Genomic DNA, 24871 nt, shown 5'->3' with positions numbered 1-24871 from the left:
CTCATTTGAGAAAAATAACTATTATAAAATTGACTGTTATTTCTCATGCAGTGTAATTACTGTGATTTCTGTCTTACTTTGCATTGTAATGGTTACTTTTCTAAATGACATATGCTGACAATTTAAACCTCTGCAGGGCGCAACCTTTTAAGCGAGACACAGCACGTATGTACACTTCAAACAGCTCAATATACAATAATGTAACTCTATATACATACAGACACACACTGACCACTTCATTAGGTAAACCTGTTCAACTACTTGTTAACTCAGAAATCTAATCAGCCAATCACAAGGAGCAACTTAGTGCAGAATGGGGAAGAACGGTGATTTAAGTGACTTCGAACATGACATGGTTCTTGGTGCCAGACAGAAACTGCTGATGTAATGGGATTTTCACGCACAACCATCTCTAGGGTTTATAAAAATATTTTACAGATATTTAAAAAAAATATCCAGCAAACAGTTCTGTGGGTGAAAATGGCTTGTTAGTGCCAGAGGTTGGATGAGAATGGCCAGACTGGTTTGAGCTGATAGAAAGGCAACAGTAACTCAAAAAAGCACTCTTTACAACCAAAATTTTCAGAAGAGCATCTCTGAATGCACTTCTTGTCGAGCCTTGAAGCAGATGCAGCAGCAAAAGACCACACCTGGTGCCGCTTCTGTTAGATAAGAACAGGCAACAATTCACGCAGGCTCACCAAACCAGGGGTGCGTTTCCCGAAAGCCTCATTAGCTAACTGTGGTCATAAGATCCACTGAACTCTATTGGTAATGACGGAACTTTCAACCATAGTTGCTTTTGGGATGCACCTCCCTGTACAAGAGAAGATTGGAAAAAGGTTGCCTGGTCTAATGAGTCATGATTTCTGCAGCAACATTCGGATGGTAGGGTCAGAATTTGGTGTAAACAACACAAAAGCATGGATGCATCCTGCATTGCCTTTCTGCTATCAATTATTCAGGCTGGTGGTGGTACGAGATTTTCTTGGTGCAATTTGGACCCCTTATTACCAACTGAGCAACTGTGGTCATGAAGGGATGAACAGAATCCTACTTCCAGCAGGATAACATGTCACATAGATCAAAGCAACTCAAACTGGTTTCTTGAAAATGATAATGAGTTGACTTTGCTCACATGACCTCCACAGTCTCAATCCAATAAAGCTCCTTTGGGGTGCAGTAGAATTTCGCATCATGGATGTGAAGCCAACAAATCTGCAGCAACTACATGATGCTATCATGTCAATTCTATTATGTGTTTTTGACTTCTCTGATGAAATATTTTTAAGACTTTTTTTAAGTTGCTACTCTCTCCATTTTGCTATATATATCCTTTGGCCAACCAGTAGTTAACTGTAACTAACACACTACTTAGTTAAAAAAATTTTGTGGAACACAATGGAACGTGACTCCATATCCCAGAATGCTTTGCTTTAACCAAGTATTTAAAATGGTTGCCAAACAATTTGAAGTGGACATTTGTTTGATATGTTGGAACAAAATGTATGCAGGGTTGAGGAGTGACTAGTTATGTGTAATGAAATTATGCTAGTAAATTACAAAATTAATGTAATTGTATGTGAGATTCAACACATTCGTTCTGTTGTATGACTGTGTGGAATGTCTTTGAATTGCCATGAATTTAATTCCACTTCCTGTCATTCCAACTCCAATTCAAATTCAACTTCCTGTGGGGCGGAGTCAATTCAATTCAAATTCCAACTCATGAATTGAATGGCGGCCAATTCTGAAATTCTGAATTGTGCACAAGCCTGACAGCTACTGAATCAGTCTAGAATTGGCTTTTCACAGTGGGTTTAGGATTGATTAATATCAGTATAATATTTTATCATGAATTTGTTTTTAAATTTTTTATTATTATAATTATCTGAAAGTGCTAAATGAGGGAATCTGTTGAAGGAATCAATTTAACTACAAAGTCACAAAAAAGGAGCAGCGGCAAATGTCCAAAATCCGAATCACAAGTTGGTGTGGTGCGTAGATCCAAAAAAACATCGAGCATTTAAACAATCAAGATCCACACAGGACTGTACATCAAGCTAATACTTCTTCAAAAATTCTTTATTAAATGCTGCATCAGAGGTCATAAAAATACGTGCAAAAAGTGCAATAAATGTGCAAAGGTGCAAAACGTTTTCGAGACAAAGCTTTTCCTCAGTGCCCCATGAATTGGCGCACACCTGCACCACATTAAATCAGTATTACCATGGACATCATAATATACATGCAGGCACAAAACATGTACATCCAATATCATAAAAGTATTTTCTTATACATATAGTAATAGTAAAAATCCTTAATACCTCCATATACAAAAAAATCTCAATATCCAAAAATACAAGATATATATAAATCCATCCAATCGTACACTTACATGTAATCCATATACAAATATTTATATAATTTTTACAAGAAACAATTCAAAATCAATTCTTCATTCATACCAAGAGGATATAAAGATCTCAAATCAAAAATCCATTTGCACTCTTTTTGTAAAAGACAGCGTTCCAAGTCACCACCCCTTCGAGACTGTGGTATATGCTCTATTACCGTAAAATCTAAGTCTGCTATAGAATGTGACACTTCGTTAAAGTGACGCTTCGTTAAAGTGACGAGCTACCGGATACTTTGTATCCTTTCTCCTAATGGAGCTCATATGTTCAATAATATGCATTCTGACCGATCTACTTGTTTTTCCCACATACTGTTTGTTACACCCACAAGTCAACAAATAAATTACATTAGTGGATGAACAAGTGGTAAACTGTCTAATGCGGTACTCATGATCTGTCACACAACTCCTAAAAGATGACTGTTTTCTCCGTATGTATTTACAAGCTGCACATTTATGGCAAGAATACAAATAACTGAAAAGGATTTTGATTTTGATTTCGCTTTATCTCCAATGCGTGCACCATTAGTGGATATAACTTCATGTTGTATATTCACTTCTCCTGAAGACATTCGGACCCTCTCCAGTGCGTTTTTTAGAAGAAGTATTAGCTTGATGTACAGTCTTGTGCGGATCTTGATTGTTTGATTGAAGGAATCAATTTAATAATCTGTAGCCATGAATTGTTACAATGAGGGAAAAGTTTACAAATCAATGATGCAGTTTATAAACTGAGAGTACAGATTACACACAGTGTAACACAGACACAGTTCGTACTTCAACCTAGGGAGGCTCCATATGATAATGATATCTGATTTGGAAAAAAAAATCACTTGATTAATTGAGTTCTTTTGAATCTGTCAAACTGATTTGCAAAAAAAAGGTCTTATCAATTAATTCCACAAATCACAAGAGATTTTATGTTAAGTTGTAGTCTGTGTTTATGGATATGAAATAATTTGAGACAATTTTGGATTAAGAATTATAAATGCTGTGAAATGTTGATGATTTCCTGCCTTTTCTAACATTATTGTCTTTGCTCACAATATAATCCACAAATACTGTACTGTACTTGTAGCTGTAATTCCATGCACAAAATTTTACTACCTTAATGTCTGTATGAATGCTTTTTTTTCTATTTGTCGATGCTTTTGAGACTGTGCTACATGGCGTTGATTCTCAGATATGAACAAGCTGATTTTCAATGTATGGGGATGGGCCTCTAAATGATGACAGTGTGTGATGTAATGTCTTCCTCAAGAGGGCACTGACTTTTAAAATGAATCTTCCAAAGCAACAATGAGTAGTTCATGCCATTTGATGATAAAAGTTTTCTTAAGAAAACAGTTGATTAGAAACAGCCACCATTGTCAAAATCCATTATTAAACTTCTCTAGTTCAAAGGGAGACATATTAAAAAACATGTAAAGCAGGGGTGCCCAACCCTGTTCCTGGAGATCGACTTTCCTGCAGAGTTTAGTTCCAACCCTAATCAAACACACCTGTCTGTAATTATCAAGTGCTCCTTCAGATCCTGATTAACTGGTTCAGGAGTGTTTTGTCAGGGTTGGAGCTGAACTCTGCAGGAAAGTCGATCTCCAGGACCAGGGTTGAGCACCCCTGATGTAAAGGGTCAGAAGTACATTTTTCACTGTTCAATTTTAGTGATGATCATACCTTGTACATACACTGCTGTTCAGAAAATTTGAAGTCAGTAAGATTTTTTAATGTTTAATGATTTTAAAGTGCTCTTCTGTTCAAAATGGCTGCATTTATTTGATCTAAAACACAGCAAAAACAGTCTGTTATTGTGATTTTTACATTTTTTTATTTTATTTTACAGTTTAAACTGGTTAATTTCATTACAATAATTTCTCCAGTAGAGTCATTTGTATTTGTGCGCTGCTGTCACCGCTTGTTTAAGTTTTTTGGTTTAAAGACTCTTATTGTGAAATTTAATTGATCTATGGATTCTGTGTTCATGGTTCATGTGATTAGTTCCCGTTTCCTCGGTTCCCATGGTAACTTATATTCCCTGATTTGTTTCTATAGTTTACTGGTTAAGATCACCTGTCTTTTTTAATTCAGGGTGTATATAGGGTGTGTTTTAGACTTTGTCAGCTACTGTCTTCACAAAAATGTAAACCTGTTGTGTTTTCTCCTGCATCTTGGTTTATCTTCTTAAATCAACATTGTTTGCTTGCCTGACCTGTGTGGCATCCCACACAGAAGCTTTCCAGCAGGCTTCCCAAGAGCAGCTATGGTTGCAAGTTTTATCATTACCAAGGGGGTTCAAAGGGACTTGGGACTATAGTTGGGTAGCAATGCTTTTAGGAAATGCATCCCAGATTAATTGAAAAGTGGTCCATTTCTCAAGGCTGGTGGTCAATGCAAATATGGTGCATGGGAAAGAATGTGCTACATGGTGTACAAAGGCTTGATACATTAAAGGAGAACTCCACTTCTAGAACAACAATTTACAAATAATTCACTCACCCCCTTGTCATCCAAGATGTTCATGTCTTTCTGTCTTCAGTCGCAAAGAAATTATGGTTTTTGAGGAAAACATTTCAGGAATTTTCTCCATATAATGGACTTCATTGGTGCCCCAACTTTGAACTTCCGAAATGTAGTTTAAATGCAGCTTCAAAGAGCTCTAAATGATTGGTCATTTTTTTTCTGAAAAATACAAATTTGTATACTTTTTGAGCACAAAAGCTTGTGTAGCAAAGGCTCTGGGATGCGCATCCACGATGCTATGAATTAGTAAAGGGTCGTGCTTGAAAGATTCTTTCATTTTGAACGAATCTTTAATGTGACTCGTGAAGAACGAGTCGTCTTGGGGAGTGATTCATTCGTGCATGCGCAACATCCTGTTAGGTTCTGTACTGGAATTAGTTCACCTGTTTCGAGTCTTTGGGTTTTTCGAGTTGTTCGTTCATCTTATGGGGCTGTCACGTGATGAACGAACGACTCAAACACAAAAACTTGTCAGATAAGAGGTGAGGTGAGCTAATCATAGACTAAAGACCCAGGTAAACAATGAATTAATCACTTCTGTTTCTTATAGCATTATAGTTTTGGCTTTTTTGTGTCACGAGCCAGGCTAGAACTCAGGTCTCTGGTGCAGTGGTTGAGAGTTCTACCCTTGAGCCACAGGAGTGTTAATGCTGGACCCAATCGAAACACTTGAGACAGTATTCCAAAAAAAGTCAATTTATTAAAAAAAAAAATCTTGGCAAGAATAATCCAACAAAAGTTCTTTTCAGGCTGAGGTATTAACAACAGAACCACAAAGGAAAAATTACAAGGGAAAATAAAAACTCCACAGGGGGAGAAAACAAAACCAGGGAACAATAACCACTAAGGTAAATAGCCTAGAATTTCTTACTTTAGGTAGCTCAGGAGGCGTTTGCGAGGCAAGGCAGTGAGGAACCAGGGGAAAATACACAACTTAAATACACTGGGGCAAATGAGGCACAGGTGACCTGAATAAGGCTGACAAGGCCACACAAGGAAGAAATAAGGTAGAGGGGAACACAGGGGACCTCTAGAGGCATGGAGACAAACTACAAGGGGAAGCATGCTGACAGTTTGTAGTGTGATTAACGTTTGTGTAAGCAGTAGGTGTGTTAGGGAAGTAACACGTAACATTTTAATTATATTTTGCTAAAATGAACGAAATGACTCTAAAAAAAAGATTCGTTCATTTTGCTGAACGAGACTAAAGGTCCGAGTCGGTAAAATGATCCGAACTTCCCATCATGATGATGCCTGCTGGTCAGAATGATGTAAATGCAACAAATACCTGTCCAAAGCATGCATAAAAACATAAAAGCTTTTACAAACCCATTGTAAATCTTTTATTGAAAGTATAATATATTAAATGCAATTAACAAATCGCCTCATAGTTGGCACCAGTAGCCTTGTGGTTAGTGTGTTGACGTATAGCGCAGCTGCACTCTTGGCGACCTGAGTTCGATTCCTGTCTCGAGGTCCTTTGCCAATCCCGCTTAGTTCTGGGTTCTGGGAGACTGGTTAGCTGTCCCACTGCATTGTGATTGGCAAACAATTTAGACAGTGTTTCAGTACTGCCACAGCCCTTGTCGAAGAAGCAAGTTCCATGTACAACTGTTAGCGCAAGCTAGGTTAAAGTGATTCTTATGTTTTAAAAATGGGTATTTTTCTTAGAAAAAAAGCATAGATTCGATACAGGAGGCCTTTATTCACCCCGGAGGGAGTGCCAGGATAAATTTTAATATAACTCCAATTGCATTAATCTGAAAGAAGGAAGTCATATACACCTAGGATGCATGGAGGATGAGTAAATAGTACTCTACAGTAGTGTTGGGTCCTATCATCAGCCTGTGAGATCGCCAGAATACATGATATTATCGTGCTAATGTATGTTATTTACATACTTAGTTTCATTGCCCGAAACCAGCTCCAGCATAAGGCTAAAAGCAGCCTAACATTATCCAAAGGAGCCGTTCGTTGTAGTTCTTGAAAAAGGATTTTGTAAAAGGAAATATCTCCTTTTGGAGTGGACTTTGAGATTTGTAACTTTGTATATCTTTTTATGCCCAAAGATACACACCACACACTGACTAAAGTTCAAAAAGTGAAAAAGCATAATCGTACCCCTTGAAGTATATAGTGTTCTTTCATCCTGGCTTGGCCGTTGGTCTCTGTGCACAACTGTGCATTCATGAGACTCTATTAGCGCTGTGGTTTACTCCAACTCGCCCAGGAAAAGCACATAAGTTGTGAAGAATCACGATTAACCGAAATACGACATGAAATATAATCCATGTACATTCTTTTCTGAGGTAAATATATCTGTTGTGCTTGTAGCAACAAGAAGTTATTGCTTTAGTCTGTCAACTGTCATTCTGACTGTCATGATAACAAGGGTTCCAGTCTGGAGATATTCATTTCAGTGAAAAAAGTACACAGATACTTTCTGGGGATTTCTAGGCATAGTTTTGGGTGAACTATCCCTTTAAATTCAGATCTTTACTATGTTCATGATGTGCGTAGTTAATATATTACACTAACATTAGGCTACTTTTAGCATTACACTCTTAAAAATAAAGGTGCTTTAAAGGGTTCTTCACAGCGATGCCATAGATCCATTTTTGGTTCCACAAAGAACCATTCAGTCAAAGGTTCTTTAAAGAATCATCTCTTTCTTACCTTTTTATAATCTGAAGAACCTTCTTTCACCACAAAGAACCTTTTGTGAAACAGAAAGGTTCTTCAGATGGTAAAGGTTCTTTATGGAACCATTTTAACAAAAAAGGTTCTGCTATGGCATCGTGAAACACATTTATTTTTAAGAGTGAATAGTGACCTGAAATAATCCATAAAGTATGTTAAGATAAATATTAAAGTGTGCCCCCAAAAAACACAGGTGTCCCCTGTCTGTTCCCACAGTTACTGTGGTCTAGAACTGCCACTGGATGTAAGTGGAGAAGTATCAGTTTGAAGTGATGCCAAAGCTGCACCCACTGACTCTCTCAGCTCATAAAGTTGCTAAAATATCTGAAAGGTGTTGTTCCAGCAGGTTTCATGCGATACAGATGGGGTGTTTACGTTGAGCTCTGTGGCACGGGTCACTATATTGGCTGCATCATCTGTAACTGGACATGTTATTTCATGTCTAATTCCCCATTCCTCCATGATAGCAACCTTACCAGTTGGCAAATTTTCAGCAGTGTAAGTTCAGAACTTAGTTTAGTACTCACATGCTGTGTGACAGCCACTTTCTGTGTGGGTGCTTCTATATCAGAAGTTTAAACTAATATGGTTTAAAATGCATGATTCCAGTGCAATAGACATGATAACCAAAACAAAACAGATGTTTTTTTTAGAGTATTGAGGCATGAGGTGTAAAAACTGCCCTATTCTGGAAAAGGGAGCAGGGAGCAGCAGCTCATTTGCATTTAAAGAGACATGCATCAAAACAGTGTGTTTCTGCTTCCACTCAAAATAGGCATAATAAATGATCTGTGAGGTATTTTCAGCTGAAACTTCACAGACACATTCTGGGGAGACCTGAGACTTATATTACATATTGTAAAAAGGCATAATAGGGGCACTGCACTAAAATGTGGCTTCAAATGTCACCGACGACGTCACTTGACTAAAACAATACAAGCCGCGATACGGAGCTCTGATGGGAAGAAAGTGACATTCTCTGCACAAGCTTTGAAAGTCTCGTTATCAGGCATTTACATCACTACCCATTGTGACAGAACAACTGACAGACAACAATGGATCTAGTAGCTGTCCGTCTCCTAGTTTCCCAGCATGATCACTAACTCAAGAACCACACTTTTTAGACTTTGCACTAACCTAACTGTTCCCTGATTTTCTTTCTATGTTGGACTAAATAAACACTAAAAACAGCAAATCAGTTTATGGTCATTTGGGGAAGATTATAGACTTTGTTGAAATGGTGCTATTTACAAGTGGTTCCTTATTCACTGTGGAAGAGGAGAAGGACTTGAATTGCCACTTGACTGCCACCGACACAGAGACTAAGCCCACACCCACCACAGACCAAGAGCTAGAGCCCACGCCTGCCCTAGAGCCAGAAGCCCTTTAATCCAGGAAAGTCTACTTATTCAGTTCAGTGTCCTGGAATGGAGTCTCCGCTGGTCCCTTTCAGCATCCAAACTCTTTCGGCTGTGCTGGTCCTGATCCAAATTCCTTCATTTCCACTTATCCAACCAAGCCTCCTAGCTCCTTTATCTCTGCTGGTTCTGTCCAGCCTCTAAGCTCCTTCATCCACTCTGGTTCCACCCAACTTCTTGGCTTCATCTCCACTAGTTTTGTAAAGCCTCTAGGCTCCTTTGTCCACACTAGTTCCATCCAGCTTCATTGTTGGGCAGTAACATATTTTATCTGTCAGTAAGGCTTGTCACTTTATACCTTCCTGTATGATTTTCATACGTCATAAAATACCATAATCATGTTTTTTGTTCGGGAGCTCTCTCCACTACTCGTGTCATATTTTTGATGGAAAATAATTATAGAAGTGATCATTCTTTCTAAATGTGATATGTATACTGTGACTACAAATAAACAGAATTAGATGCTACTGAATATGTCTGTCTGTCTTTCTTTTGTGAAATAACGATAAATACCACTTTATTTCTGTGTGGCCAATTTTCAATCCTGACCAATTAATTAATTATGATTAATGTATCACTTATTATTGTAAAACTGGTAAAACATTGATGCTTTGGGATTTAAATCTTGAAGTAAACAACAAAAATGTAAACAAATGACTGCTTTTATCATGTTGGTTTTGTGATTTCGCCACTTCCAGTGATTTTTTTTTTAAATAGTTTTCTGATACTAACTTGTCTTTGTTGTTGAAATGACTGGATTGAGTGACGTAGTTTCAAAGAGGCATGTAAAGGGCGGGTTTTAGTGAAGTGCTGCGGAGCCTCTGGCCCGACGGTGGAAACACAGCATGATTTTGTGCTCAGTGCTACAGGTCTGAGGCTATTAGCCCCGCCTGGCCAGCTGAAAGCACTGGCTTGCACTGGCCTGACAGTGGAAAAGTGGCTTATGTGTATTCATGTAAAATGTGTTTCCAATTATACAAATTGTGTGTGTTTTGTTAGCAATAGGGTTATAATGTAATAATTTGATTCTATTTTTTGTGTGCTATTACAATTTCTTAATATTTATCTATTTGAGTTAATTTCTTCTTTTTGATATTTAGGACTTTTAGTTTTTTTTCTCTTGGGATCTCAGGTCTTATTAGCAAATTAAATGATCAAGTATGCTAGCTAAAAAATCGCAAAATATTCTTCAATATTATCCTGAGGTCAAGTTCTGCTCTGGCTTTTAAAATACTGCTTTTTTCCTGTGTTGTTGTACTGAGAATAATGTTGGTACCTCTGTGGTATATTGCTTGAGGTGTCCCTTATTTGTATGCTGGACTGGATAAAAGTGTCTGTTAAAGGAACACTCCACTTTTTCTGAAAATAGGCTCATTGTTCAACTCCCCTAGAGTTAAACAGTTGAGTTTTACCATTTTCGAATCCATTCAGATGATTTCCGGTTCTGGCGGTAGCACTTTTAGCATAGCTTAGGATAGAAAATCATAACTTTTCATTTTTCGTCCGTCTTTGTACACGATGTACAGAAGAGTCAAGTTTTAAATAGGAAAAATATCGAAAGTCTTTGGTCATTTTTGAGTGAGATGCTAACAGTCTAATTAGATTCAATGATCCATGCTAAAAGTGCTACCACCAGACCTGGAGATCGGCTGAATGGATTCGAAAACGGTAAAACTCAATGTTTAACTCTAGGGGAGATGGAAAGTGAGCCTATTTTCAAAAACAGTGGAGTGTTCCTTTAAATGATTCAGTATAAATGTAATGTATATACTGATAACTGAACTAAGCTTTTTAATGCTATGCCTCACGCTTGAATGGTTGACATGTTAAGAGGCTAGTCACAAAGGTAAAGGTAGTGCAAAAGAATAATCAGATGTTCTCATTCACTCCTGCACTTTTTTGCTTTTGCTTTATTTAGGCTGGCTGGAGGGGGCGGCCCACCATCAAGCCCAAAACTCGGCTATGGAACTGGTAGTGATCGAGGATCAGGTGGTGACTTTGGCATGGGTGGCATTCAAGCAAGTGGAAACCTTTACAAAAAGCCAGTCCACGATGGACCTAGACATTCCCAGACTTCTTCTACACATCAATCTCAAATTCAAGCTTCATCAGGGGGCATGGGACCCACCCAAAGCCCTGGGCAACATGCCTCCAGACGCAACCTCCAAGTGGACTTCAGCAGCAGCAGCAGTGTTCGAACAGGCCGCTCACCGTCAGTGTCTCCTGATAGAGCCAGTGCACCAACTTCACCATACTCAGTACCCCAAATTGCACCAATGCCTAGCAGTAAGCTTTGTCCAGTTTGCAATACTACAGAGCTGACAAATGCTGATGGGACACCAAACTTCAACAAGTGTACACAGTGCCACACTACAGTGTGCAACCAGTGCGGCTTCAACCCCAACCCACACCTTATAGGGGTAAGAATTTTGAAGAAATGGGATTCCTACTACATACTGTATTTTTAAATTATTGATTATGTTTTAGTTTGTGAAGATTATCTTCTAATAATATTTTAGTTTGGCATTTCTCCAGAAATCACTATTGTCCTTTTATAAAGGAAGGCTATTCCATGTGTTACTGTCTTGAAAGTAGAAATTAAATTGGATCTAACCAAACAAAAGATAAAAGGTGACAGTCCAGACAACAAGAAGGCAAATTCATCGGATTCCAGTAGCAATGTCTTATCTGTTACCAATTTATTCCTTTAAACTTATTGTTTTTAGCGTACTGGTTGATAAATATCAATGAATGATTTATTTATGAATTTGACCAATCCAGATAATGAGCATTAACAACTAATTCAGTGATTAAAGCTACAGTGCATATGTTGTATAACCCATTTTTGCACTTTTGCATATATATATATATATATATATATATACAGTGTCCTCCATAAGTATTGGAATAGTAAATGCAAAATTGCTTTGTTTGCTGTGGAGTCAAGACATTTGCTAATAGGATTAAAAGATGAGTATGAGTCAGAACTACAGAATGTCACATTTTATTATTAGCTGTTTCAACACATACATGTTTTACCAAATAAAAAGAACAGCACTTTTAGAGTTTATCCCACTATTTGATGTGAGCATAAGTATAGGCACAGTTGAGCTTAATGCAGATGTAAAAAACTAAAAGCTATTATTTTGCTGCAGATCCCTTGCGTCCAATCAGAGCAGTGAGTCTGTGACCCATAGACTTCACCAGACTCTTGGTCTTATGCTTCGAAATGCTTTTCCCAGCCTTTAATGCAGTCTCCTCTTCATCTGATGACATTTATGTTCAATCGGATTTAAATCTGGAGATTGATTTGGGTATTCTAGGACTTTAATTTTTTTTTGCCCTGATAAACTCTTTGACTGAACTGGCAGGGTGTTTTGGGTTATTATCCTGATCCAATATGAAGTACTTTCTGATGAGTCTGGTGGCATTTTCTTGAACATACTGGTAGCCAAGATGGTTTTGTACCCTTCCAAATTCATTCTGCTGCTGCCATCATACATTACGTCATCATGAAAATTGAGAGAGCCTGCTCCAAAGACAGCCATGCATGCCCATGCCATGACACCACCTCCACCGTGCTTTACAGATGAGGTTGTATGCTCAGGATCATTTGCGGTTCCTTTTAGATAAAGGTTCATCTTTGTCTCATCTGTCCGTAAAACTCTGTTCCAAAACTCTACTGGCTTTTGCAAACTCTAATCTTGCCTTTCTATTGTTGGTGCTGGTCAGAGGTTTGTATCTTGCTGTGTAGCTTCAGTAATTCTATGTCAAAGTCTCCTGTGGACAGTAGATTATCAGAGCATCAGCCCAGCTTTCTGGAGGTTGTTTACAGACATGTATTTTAGGGTTCATTTTCACAGCTTTTGTGATGTGCCTGTCATCACCTCCTGTTCTTTTTCTCAGCTGATCAGGTCGTTGTTGGCTGCTGGTGGTCTCCAAACTCTTGATTTCTCCATGCCCTTTGTTTTTTCTATAGCTCTAATTGACTTCCTCTTTTCTTTTAGCATCAAAATTTCTTGCTTTTCTCTCAGAGTCAGCTCCCTCTTCTTTATCCTGGTTTGTGTCTCGTCATCAAATGCAAGACTCAGAATGCAGAAGCAATAGATATAACTGATACGACACATTTCCTGTTTTTAATATCTGAACAAATAATGCAACAGGACACAGCTGATCACTCAGAAAGACCTGAGGGGCAACTGTTCCAATACTTATGGTCACATCAGATACTGGGATGAACTCTAAAAGTGCTGATCTTTTTAGCGGGTAAAACATGTATGTGTTGAAACACCAAACAATAAAATGTGACATTCTGTAGTTTTGTCTCATATTCATCTTTTAATCATATTCACAGATTTCTCAGATATAGTATATAGAAGAAGTCCTTGTAGATCAGTACTTTTACATTTGACACTTAAACACTTAAACAAATATAAAGTGCAAAAGAACTTAAATATTAGATGGTAAATCCCAGAGGAAAAATGTATTGCTCAGAGTTTGGTCTTCTTAAGCTCAGGAGACTTAGCTGTGATTCTCATATGTCTCTCATTTTAGTCATCAACAGCATTTAAGATGTTTCTCCTAAAATTCCTTAGGAGAAATAAAAGTAGACACAAATGAAACATGAGAAATGTTTGAGAGACAATGAATCAAAACTGAGAATGTGGTGAAAGAAAAACAGAATATCGCTTTACTGTCTAGCTGAAATCTCTTTCGAGACTTCATTATAGGAATATTTTATTGCTCAGAGGTTGTTCTTTCTAAGCTCAGGAGACTTAGTTGTGATTCTCATACATTTCTCATAAGTAGACACGATTGAGACATGAAAAAAATTCAGAGAGAAAGGAATCTAAAATGAGAATGGACTGTGAGAAACATGGAAGATCTCTTTAATGTCTTGCTCTTTCAAGACACTATTTAAAAAATGTTTTATTGCTAAGAGTGTTTTTTTTTTACCTTTAATTGTTAGGAAACCAATCTTCATACATTATGCTCAGAGTTTTTTTTGTTTCAAACAAGATCTCAATCACATCACATACTGTGCTCACGTTTTTCTCTACTAAACAAAGACTCTGGATCTGTCACATTTGTCTCTTTTAAATGTTTAAAACTGATCTCAACAAAATCACACACTCTTCTAAAGCTTTAAAGGAGACAAATGTGAGACCAGTCAGAGCCTTTTGTTTAGGATAAAAGTCTGAGCAAAGTGTGTGATGTTCATGATTTCTCTTCTAAAGCTTAAAGCAGACAAATGTGAAAAATCAAGCATCTCTAGCTAAAGAGAAAAAAATCTGAGCACAGAATGTGATATTATTGAGATCTCTTCTAAACTTTAGAGGAGAGAAATGTGAGCGATCCAGAGTCTCTAGCTAAGGAGAAAAATCTGAGCATAGTGTGTGGTGTTGTTGAGATCTCTTCTAAAGCTTTAATCTCCATTTGATGTTAAAGTAAACTCATTTCTGTCTAGGAGAAATATTTAAGATATTAAAGAGATCTCATTTTTGATTTTTCTTTCCTCTGGGATGATATAGATGGATAAATCTAAGTTTGAGGTGTTGAGCTGTTTGATCATCATAAGTCTGTGAGAAGTGCCCCGCAAGTCAATCATACCTGTGGGAGATGCAGCAGAAAGCATGAGATGAAACTTCACCTGAATATCCTACTAAATTCACTGCTATAATGCATAAGGTCTGCACAGCAAGAAGGTAGTGAAAATGCAGTATTTATTTGAAATAGAAACAGTAAATTGTGACATCATGTCTTTACTGTAATTCTTAGACATGTAATGTATCCTTGCTTAATTAAAGTATCTTTGTATTTTTTTTTCAAAAAGGAAAGGAAAAACAAGTGATTCCAAGCATTTAAAATTGAGTTTCAATCTGTCACTGAGTCACGCACTAATATGTGTTTCTTCAACAGGTCAAGGAGTGGCTCTGTTTAAACTGCCAGATGCAGCGGGCTTTGGGAATGGACATGACTACACCGCGTTCCAAGAGTCAGCAGCAGATACATTCTCCTTCTCATCAACCTAAGGCTGACACCGTACCCAAGACACAACCCCCGGCTCAGCCCACACCTCAGCTACGAACCCAAATGCAGACACAGACGAAAATTCAGCCTCAGCCTCAAACTCAAACTCAAGCTTTCGCTGGGATCCAGAGACAAATGGGTCCTACTGGACCTAGTCCAACTGGACTTCAGACTGGACCACAAACTGGTCTCCAGACACAAAAAGAACAACCACAAGCAGGAAATTCACAATCAGGTTCCCAGCCAGGGTCCAAGGATACCCAGAGGCAGGTATTGGGACCAAAAAGTCCAGAAAGGGTGCCTCAAACAGGGCGGATTCCTCATCCAGGCGCAGTGCCTTTACCTGGCTTAGCAAAGGCACAATCACAGTCTGATCTGGGGCGCGGCACTCCAGTACGGTTTGGAGGTCAACCCGATAAGACCCGAAGTGCTGGAAACTCCCCAGCTCATCACCCACCATCCCACGAGGCGCCTCAAGATGGTTTAACTAAGCTGTTTGGTTTTGGGGCATCTCTTCTAAATCAGGCAAGCACCCTTATTTCTGTCGATCCTCTTCCTGGATCTTCACCGCAGCCCTCACCTGCCCGTAACCAGAGTGTCCAGGGGACAAGAGTGATCTTTAGTGATGCTAACGCTGGAGCTAGTGCTAAAACTACAGCAGGGCCACCTGGCACAGCCAAAACAGGCCCAGGCGGAGTTACATTCCCCAAAGGTCCTGGGTCCCCTCTCCAGAAACAACCTGTGCAGCAGCAGTCACCAGTGCACCTTCAAAAAGGGCCGAAACAACAGCAGTCACCGACACACCATCAAACAACACCGCAGCAGCAGCAGTCACCACTAAAGCAGCCTCCACCTCAGCCAGTCAGTCAGAAACCAGACGTTACCTGCCCCCTATGCAAGACTGCGTTCAATGTCGGAACAACAGAACCACCAAACTACAGGTCTTGCACCCAGTGTCACACAGAGGTGTGCAATCTTTGTGGTTTCAATCCCACACCACATCTGGTGGAGGTAAGGAGCTGCACAGATCTTACTCATATACTGTATGTAATGGATATATGCTATTCCTTATTTTTGTTTCTTCTCCCACCTTTTCTCTCTTTCTCCAACTTAAATCCTTTTTTTTCATTTTGACGAGGACAAAACGTTTTGAATTTCTTTTTTTTAATTTCTTTTTTTGTAAATACCAAACAAATTCCTTTCAGAAAAATATCATACATACATTTTTTTTTTTTATTAAAAATGGGCAGAAAACAATGTTTTCTTGCTGGCAGTAATGTGTGTGGTGGGAATCACAGGTGATGTGCATAAATGAACTTTGTTCACAGAGAGAGGCCCAGACATCAGTGTTGTGTCTTATGCATGGCTGTTGTTTTGAAGCAAGTTCTAAAGGGCTGCAGGCTTATGAGCTGTTTGTCTAATGTGTCCATATGAGCAAGTGGAATTATGTGGAAGTCAACCCTTAACAGTATGTAGTTGTGTATGTAGTGCTGGATTTAGGCATAGGTGGCACAGGCAGCTGCCCAGGTTGGCATTCGGAATGCTGATTTGTGCAATCAGGTTTACCCATCATTTACACTCATTTACATGGCATGTCATTTCATTGTGTGTGTCAGTTAACTTTGTCAGAGTGGGCACCCTGATTCTAGTCTGTGAAGCCGGAGGTATGGGGAACAAAAATGACATTACAAATGATATTATTATATTCTGTATTATAATAAGCATCTTTTTTTTTTAATTCATTACATACAATAGATTCTGACTATTAAAAAAGAAAAATCTGACTTGTATTGAAGGAGGCATTAACTCATTTAAGCTACAACTGCTCCTGTGTGTGCATGGAGTGAGAGAGGTCACATCCAAGCTGATTTTACTATCTTTGGTCACAGTGAAATTTGTACTTATTTTGGTGTAGCTCAGGCTGGTGCAGTGCTAAATTTGTTAATGTTCAGAGTATGTGCAAAGTTTATGGTGAAAACAACAAACAATATATTTTAAACAGCAATAACACTAATTCATTTGGATAAATAGAAAGGGGAAAAAGACAAGTGATATATATATATTCCAAGTGTTGAACTTAAACTTCCCTGTTGTTTTGCAGAAGAAAGAATGGCTCTGTCTGAACTGTCAGACTCAGAGACTGATGTCTGGTGGGCTTGACCCTCTTCCGGTTCTACCTTCATCACCCAGCCGTCAACCAACGGGTTCACCTCGGCATCAACAGCTTTCAAGCAAGCAGCAGCAAGGCCTTCAGACAATGTCATCACAGCAGAAACCTCCTGTTTCTCAACAGAGTGGTTTCTCGTCCCCCATAGCCAGAGCAGCAAGCGATATAAAAACACAGCCTGCTATATCTACAACACCTCCCGTGTCTACCACTACTGCATTTACTGGTGAAGAAGAGAGGAAGGAAACCGCACCCAAACTAGATAAAGGGCCTGACCCTGACAATAGAGACAATAAGCCAACTCAAAAGAGAGGAACAACAGAGTCAATCCAGACACCTTCTAAAGATGAAAAGAAAGAATTACAGAGTATTACCAAATATTATGAGGTAAGCCACTGGGTCATAGTAATTTACCCATCCTTTCGCAAATTATAATTTAAGAAGTGCAAGATATGTTTTTGATGAATTGTTAATCGAAAACATTTAAAAAATTTAAATAGCTTTCACAAGCTGTTTGGACAAAATGAATATGCTTATCTTTTTAATGGTTGGTGCATAGTATTGTCAGATTTTCAATAAACCATGCTAATGTTTTTACATTAACAAAGAGACAGCTCAGTGTACTAACTGATGAAGTATGTTGTTTCGAAAATTTAGTCAGCTGTTTGTGATCAATTTTATGTTGCACACCAGCATTTGTATATCTAAGTGTATCTTTTGTTTTTATGTGTGTTTTGTTGTCCTAGGAAACCAGCAAGACAAACAGCAATCATGATCTATCACGAAGTCCACAGAGTTTGAGTGATACTGGGTATTCCTCTGATGGGATCTCCAGTTCACATAGTGAAATTACTGGCCTTATCCAGGAGGAAGAGCTAAAACTGAGCGAGAGGGGTCTGACTGGGCACCATACACCACCAAGTCCATCTGAGCTGATTAAGCTGGAGAGCTCCATGCGACCCCTTTTAGAGTCTAAGTTTTCATCTGAAGGGGAAAGAGCACAGGACAAGAAGCGTGGAAAACAGCAACATGGTGACATCAGGAGACATCAGTCTCGCTCAATATCGATTAGTCCGGAGGAATATGACTCAGACGAGGACTTTGAAGGCATTATGGAAGAGGAGGAAGATCCAACTGAAGAAGAGCTAAGAGCAATTTCTGCTTTAGGGGATAACAGTGGTCATAAAAAAAGAAATTTAGAATCTGAAGAGATTACAGATGAGGAGTTTATGAGAAGGCAGATTATGGAGATGAGTGCTGATGAGGAGAATGAGGATGAGGATGAAGAAGAGGAAATGGAAGAAGAAGATGAGGATGAAGGCTATGGCTACAAAAAGCTGAAAAAGACTCAAAAGCACATCAGTGACTCAGGAAAAGAAAAGCGCCGTCTCACTTATCACTCTAGTAGCTTTGAGGAGGATAGTAAAACAACTAGTGATGTGTACAAAGGATCAGCTGAAGAGGACCTCATGGCCTCACAAGGAGGCTTACGCAGATTCAAGACCATAGAATTGAACAACACCAACAGTTATAGTCGAGACATGGAATTAAACAATGACAATGACCTGAGTCTTGATCGAGAGCCTGAGCTGGAGATGGAAAGCCTCACTGGTTCTCCAGAGGAACGGTCAAGGGGGGAATATTCCTCCACTCTCCCACCAACCACCTCTAGCTACACTTCAGGGATATCCCCTACTTCCATATCTTCCATGGAAGATGACAGTGACAGTAGTCCTAGTCGCAGGCAGCGGCTGGAGGAGGCGAAGCAGCAGAGGAAAGCCAGACATCGCTCCCATGGCCCTCTTCTACCTACCATTGAGGATTCCTCAGAAGAAGATGAATTGAGGGAAGAAGAAGAACTTCTAAGGGAGCAGGAAAAGATGAGAGAAGTGGAGCAGCAGAGAATACGAAGCACTGTCCGGAAAACAAAACGTGACAAAGAAGAGCTAAGAGCACAAAGACGCAGAGAGCGATCCAAGACTCCCCCCAGCAATCTATCCCCCATTGAGGATGCTTCTCCAACAGAGGAGCTAAGACAGGCAGCCGAGATGGAGGAACTTCACCGGTCCTCTTGCTCAGAATACTCCCCGTCAGCTGACTCAGATGCTGAGGGCTATGAAATTTCGTCAAAGCTGTACAAATCTGGTAGTGAGTACAACCTACCAACCTTTATGTCACTTTATTCTCCTACTGAAAAACCACAAACTACATCATCTACAGCTGCGATAACAACTTCCTCTAGTGGCAAACAACTAAAAAGTGCAGAAGAAGTATATGAAGAAATGATGAGGAAAGCAGAGATGTTGCAGAAACAACAAAAGCAGCAGACACAGCAGCAATCAGGCTCAGGTCTAATTTTACAACAGTACAGCACAACAACCTATCAAGAGTCAGACATTAGAAACAGACAAGATATTGAGGATGAATATGATTATCCTGATCAAGATGACATAAACTATGAGAATGAGGAGACAGTTGATATCTATGAAGAGATCCGCCAGACCTCACAAAACATTTCAAAACAGCTTGATGACCAAATGGAGATGGATGTGTCCTATTCAGAAAAGCAGTTACTAGATACAGGCTCAGCCTTTGCTAAGTTGCTGGAACAAAGCAACGCTTTACTGACTCCTGGTACAAGCCCCACCCAGCTCTCAGCACCAGTATCATTTTCTGAAACTGGGACAGGAGGGCGGATACCTGATGTCAGAGTAACCCAACATTTTTCAAAAGACGGGCCCAAAGATAGACTTAGAAATCAGACTGGTAAAAATGGTATAACACCAGCAGTTGCTGCCACAACTATTGCTGCTTATGGAGTGTATGCCAGGGACACTGTCACTGTCTCTCAAACTAGTGCCAGTCAAACTGTGTCTACCACACAACCCAACTTATACGGTCGGCAAACCACCACAACCACCGCTGGTGTTTCAAATGTGTCTCATAAAATAGCTGCCATCACTCAGGCTTACAACCAAAGAGAAAGTGCTGCAAGGAAAATAGCAATCAGCAAAGGAGTCCAAATGAGGGATACATCAACATCTTCAGAAACTATAACTGAATCTGGCCCAAGTTCAATTAGGTGTTATACTTACCATGAAAGGAGTCCACCTCTTTCTCCCACTTCACCTCCTCATCATAGTCCAACAAGATCTCTGTCTAGGAGAACAGCTGAGCTTTCAACTCAGACAGTTAGCCCTTCAGTGTTAGCTTCCTCTGGGAATGCTTCTCACACCTCTTCAGTTATGGCACAGGGCACTCAGACTTCACATGGGGTTGTTTCACCGTGCCTATTTAGACAGCAGTCTTCTCAAGATACCTATTTTATGGTTAGAGCTGAAGAGCTTGAGCCCACTAGTCCACCAAAGCCAGTTACAGTTAACACAGCAACATCTCCTTTGTCTTCACCAACAAGATTTAGCCGTCAGTCAACATTTGATGCCTACTCACCTCCTGTCAGCCCTCCTGATACTCCACCACATCAATTATCACCCCAACATGGTTTCTACAAGGACTATAGGGCTGAAAAAATTAATGTTGGAACTAGCATGGTCACCACTGCTAGCATGTATACACGTGGATCACTGTCGATGGAAAACATATCACTTTGTCGGATTTCGACAGTTCCTGGTACTTCAAGAATCGAGCAAGGACAAAGGTTACAGAGTGCAAGTGTAGTAGATCTACGAACTGGAATAAAGCCAACACCAATTATTATGACAGACCAAGGAATGGATTTGACTTCCTTAGCCACAGAATCTCGAAAATATTCTGGGTCTGTTGAAGGAAGCCCCATTCGCCAATCCACAACTATTCAGCCCTTAATAATGAACCTGAATACACAGGAGCAGCTGCATGTTGTGACATCAACAGCAACAACTGTCAGTGTTACTGTAGCTGCATCTATGTTCATGTCCCAGCCTAAGCACCCTGTGCTGTATTGTGACCCTCTTGAAAATAGGTTTGATTTGGGCAAAGATATGGGAACAGTAGTTTGCCTGGCACCAAATAAGCCACCGCCAATTGATCCATCCATACCAAAGATTGATGCTAAGCTGGAAGACCTAAGTATCCAACAGCAGCAGTTACTCAAACAGCAGCAGAAGCTTCAACAGCAACAACAACTTCTTGAGCAGCAGCTTCAGCAACATCATCAACTTCAACAACAACAAGCTGCCTCTTTTGCAAAGTTAAACTTGTCTAGCCAACTACCTCTGCTCAAAAAGGATATGCTTGTCACTCAAAAAAGCACTGCCACAGAGGTTAATGTCATCTCTCCGGGTATGGCACCTGAGGTTTATAGTGCAGGAGGCCCACTTGAGTTAATGGGAAAGCAGGCAGACACAGATATCATGAATCTAACAAATGTCAAGCCTCAAGTGATGATGGTCCAGATAGATGGTGCTGCACAAGGAGCTACTATAACACAACTAATCAAATCAGAGGAAGGCCAGGATCCAGTGAATTTATCAGGTCAAATAAAATCAGAAAATCAAGTAACTTGTTGTGATATGGTCTATAACCTTCCCTTTGGTGGCAGCTGTGTGGGTGGTCCATTCTCCCAGAAACCAGTCACAGATGAGACTTCTAAGCCATCATCAGGAGCACCTTCTTCACAGCTCTATCAGCAACATGGTTTAAGGCAAGATGGTCAGACATACCAAGATTACACAATTAAATCATACACATTGCCTTTCCCTGGACGACTACAACCATCAATGTCTGAGACTAACCTTGCAGAGGCAGGGTTGTCATCATATTCAAAGCTTGATCCACATTTTCATGCCTCTGGGGAATTATTCACAGACACCGTAAAGGATGGCTATGATGCAGGGTACCTTGGAATGGGGCTTCAGTATGGCTCCTACACAGATCTTCGTCAGGGTGATGTTGCAGATCTACCAATTAGAAGGTACAGCTCCCTGACCAATATCAGCTCAGATTATGGATATTTCTCAGGTGATTTTGCAGAATCTAATCTTGCCCAGTACAGTGCTACAACTGCCAGGGAGATAAGTCGCATGTGTGCAGCCCTCAACTCCATAGACAGATATAGTAGTAACCCTGACATATTACAGCTGGGCACCGGGAGAAGTAGTTGTCCACCTAGTAGGATTAACTTGGCCCAGAGTCACAGACCTGGTTTCAAATACAGTCCAGATGGAAAGCCTCTTTCCCACAGTCAAGCACTAACTGATCTAATCAATGCAAGACAAGCCAGTCTTCGAGCTATGTATCCATCAGCTATTAGATCGGCTGATGGCATGATCTATTCAACTATAAACACGCCAATTGCATCAACAGTTCCAATTACTACCCAGCCTGCTTCTGTGCTACGCCCTTTATTAAGAGGGGTATATAGACCTTATCCTACACCAAATATGACACCAGTACCTCTGGCAAGCCTAACCAGATTCCCATTAGCTCCAAGGACTGGGCAGGCACCTTTCCAATGTTCTACACCTAATCCTGTCCCGGTTACAACATCTACAAAAGTGTCTGATTCTTCAGCTATCACAACAGTCCAAGATACCCCACTGTACCTTGGTAAGTCGCCAGTAAGCCTAACAGTAGCTGGAACAGTTACACAACTGATGCAGCCTTCTTCTGTACCTGCTGGTCCTATGACATCACTGGCTATTTCAACACCAATGGCCATGGCAATGAGCCAACCTGATATCCAGCTGCAACCAATGAATCTATCTCAGCCCCATCTTCAGGCCAAGTCCACTGCCCAGCCTCTTATACAACACCAACTACCACAGTCAAAATCATCAGCTCAGTCCTATTCTCCAATGCAGGGTCATCCTATTGCTCTCAAAACACATCCACCCCCATCATCTCAAGGAGATAGAACCACTGCTGCTGCTATCAGAAGTATTGCTCCAAACCTAGAAAAAGAAACAGAGGAAAGACTGCATCAACAGCAGGAACAGTTTTTGCAACTTGAGAGAGAAAGAGTAGAACTGGAAAAATTGCGACAGCTAAGGCTCCAGGAAGAGCTTGAGCGGGAGCGTGCAGAGTTGCAGAGGCACAGAGAAAAAGAACAGATGCTAGTGCAGCGAGAAATTCAGGAATTGCAGACTATAAAGCAACAAGTTTTGCAGCAGCAACAAGCTGAGAGAGAAAGCCAGTTGGTTCTACAGAGAGAGCAACTAGCTCAACAAAAACAGCAACTTGACCAGATACAATCTTTGCAACACCAGTTACAGCAGCAGCTTGAAGAACAAAAGAGACAAAAGACTGCCACAGCTATAGCTGCAGTCAGTGCAAATACTCAAATCCTCAGTGATCAATCTGGCAGAATTATTCAGCCACAGGAATTGGCCTCTGATATGTTGTATAGTGATGTTCAGGTTTTCTTAAGACCGCTACCAAATTCTACATCAGAGATATGCTTGAGAAGCAGTGAAGATCAGACAGAAATCAGGTCTATGCGTAAACAAAGATCAATGCCTCGACTGCAAGATGGAAATGACGGAGAAGTGACAATGTTCCCCTTGCCCCAAAGGCTTGTAGACTGCAGTGTGCAAACTGATGATGAAGATGGAGAGGAGAGGTACATGGTATCAAGAAGGCGACGCACTAGGCGCAGTGTGGACTGCAGTGTTCAGACAGATGATGATGAAGACAAGGCAGAGTGGGAGCAGCCAGTTAGACGTAGACGTTCCCGTTACTCAAGACATTCTGGTGAATCTGGTGTAGACCATAAATCCGAGGCATCTCCTTTTCCCACTTCAGCTGCTAAGACAGCATCTTCCAGCATTGGCATCCAGACAATTCGAGACTGTTCTTGCCAAACAGAGACAGAGCAGCTGGTTAGAGTATCTCCAAGCATACATGTCACCATGCCAGACCCAAACAAGGTTGAAATTGTCCACTATATTTCTGGCCCTGAGAGAACACAGAAGGGTCAAAGCTTAGCTTGTCAAACTGACCCTGAGACTCAGTCTCAAAGCATAGTTATTCCACAGATTAGCATTGCTACCACTGTCAGTCCCACCAGTGTCCAGTTAGTTGGTTCAGCAGATCCACTCTCTCCAGGTCAACAGAGTGCTGTGAAGTTTGGGAGGCGGAGACCTGATCCTTTGGAGTTTGGCTACCAGCAGCATCACCTGCATAATGAATCTTTGTCCAGCTTGATCCGGCAACAACCTAAATCTCCACAGGTGCTGTATTCTCCTGTTTCTCCTCTTTCTTCTCCACAACGCATCATAGAAACATCATTCTCTTCTAGTGAGAGGCTGAATAAAGCACATGTTACCCCGCAGCAGAAGTCCTGTATTGCTGAGCCGTCACAGAGACATCAGGCCCTTCCCCGTCCAATGAAGAATATTCAGAGATCTATGTCAGACCCTAAGCCTCTCAGCCCAACTACGGATGAAAATACCAAGGCTAGGATTTCGCTTTATCAACAGCAAGCCCTTCAGAGTCAGGTATGGGTAATTCAGTATCTCTTTGATTTTGACCAAACTTGGACCAGCTTGCTACAAGTGACAATATTAATTTGTAAGAATAGTATGACTCCACAGTTTATATACTGCATATACAGACAAATGAATTATTGAAGTTATCTTCCTTGGCTATGAGGTTGCAATGTGCAATGAAGTATTCTGTCTA

General features: G+C 40.2%; 1 protein-coding gene across 5 annotated transcripts in view; it reads left to right on the top strand.

The window, feature by feature from the left end:
* bsna (bassoon presynaptic cytomatrix protein a) overlaps nt 1-24871 on the top strand; it is a 46711-nt gene that overhangs the window by 13517 nt on the left and 8323 nt on the right. For 2 of the 5 annotated variants that reach the window (XM_051117737.1, XM_051117733.1), the window contains exons 2-5: nt 10973-11474; nt 14974-16095; nt 17186-17638; nt 17998-24687. In XM_051117737.1, coding sequence (XP_050973694.1) covers nt 10973-11474; nt 14974-16095; nt 17186-17638; nt 17998-24687 — 8767 coding nt within the window. Of the gene's footprint in view, nt 1-10972; nt 11475-14585; nt 14760-14973; nt 16096-17185; nt 17639-17997; nt 24688-24871 lie in introns of those variants that run through there. The other 3 variants (XM_051117735.1, XM_051117734.1, XM_051117736.1) reach the window with 3 other exon arrangements.

This window comes from Labeo rohita, chromosome 8 (assembly GCF_022985175.1).
Source record: "Labeo rohita strain BAU-BD-2019 chromosome 8, IGBB_LRoh.1.0, whole genome shotgun sequence".
In the NCBI taxonomy this organism is placed as follows: domain Eukaryota; kingdom Metazoa; phylum Chordata; class Actinopteri; order Cypriniformes; family Cyprinidae; genus Labeo; species Labeo rohita.
The sequence above is the reverse complement of the archived record's forward strand: the minus strand, read 5'-3'. Positions and strand labels throughout refer to the sequence as shown.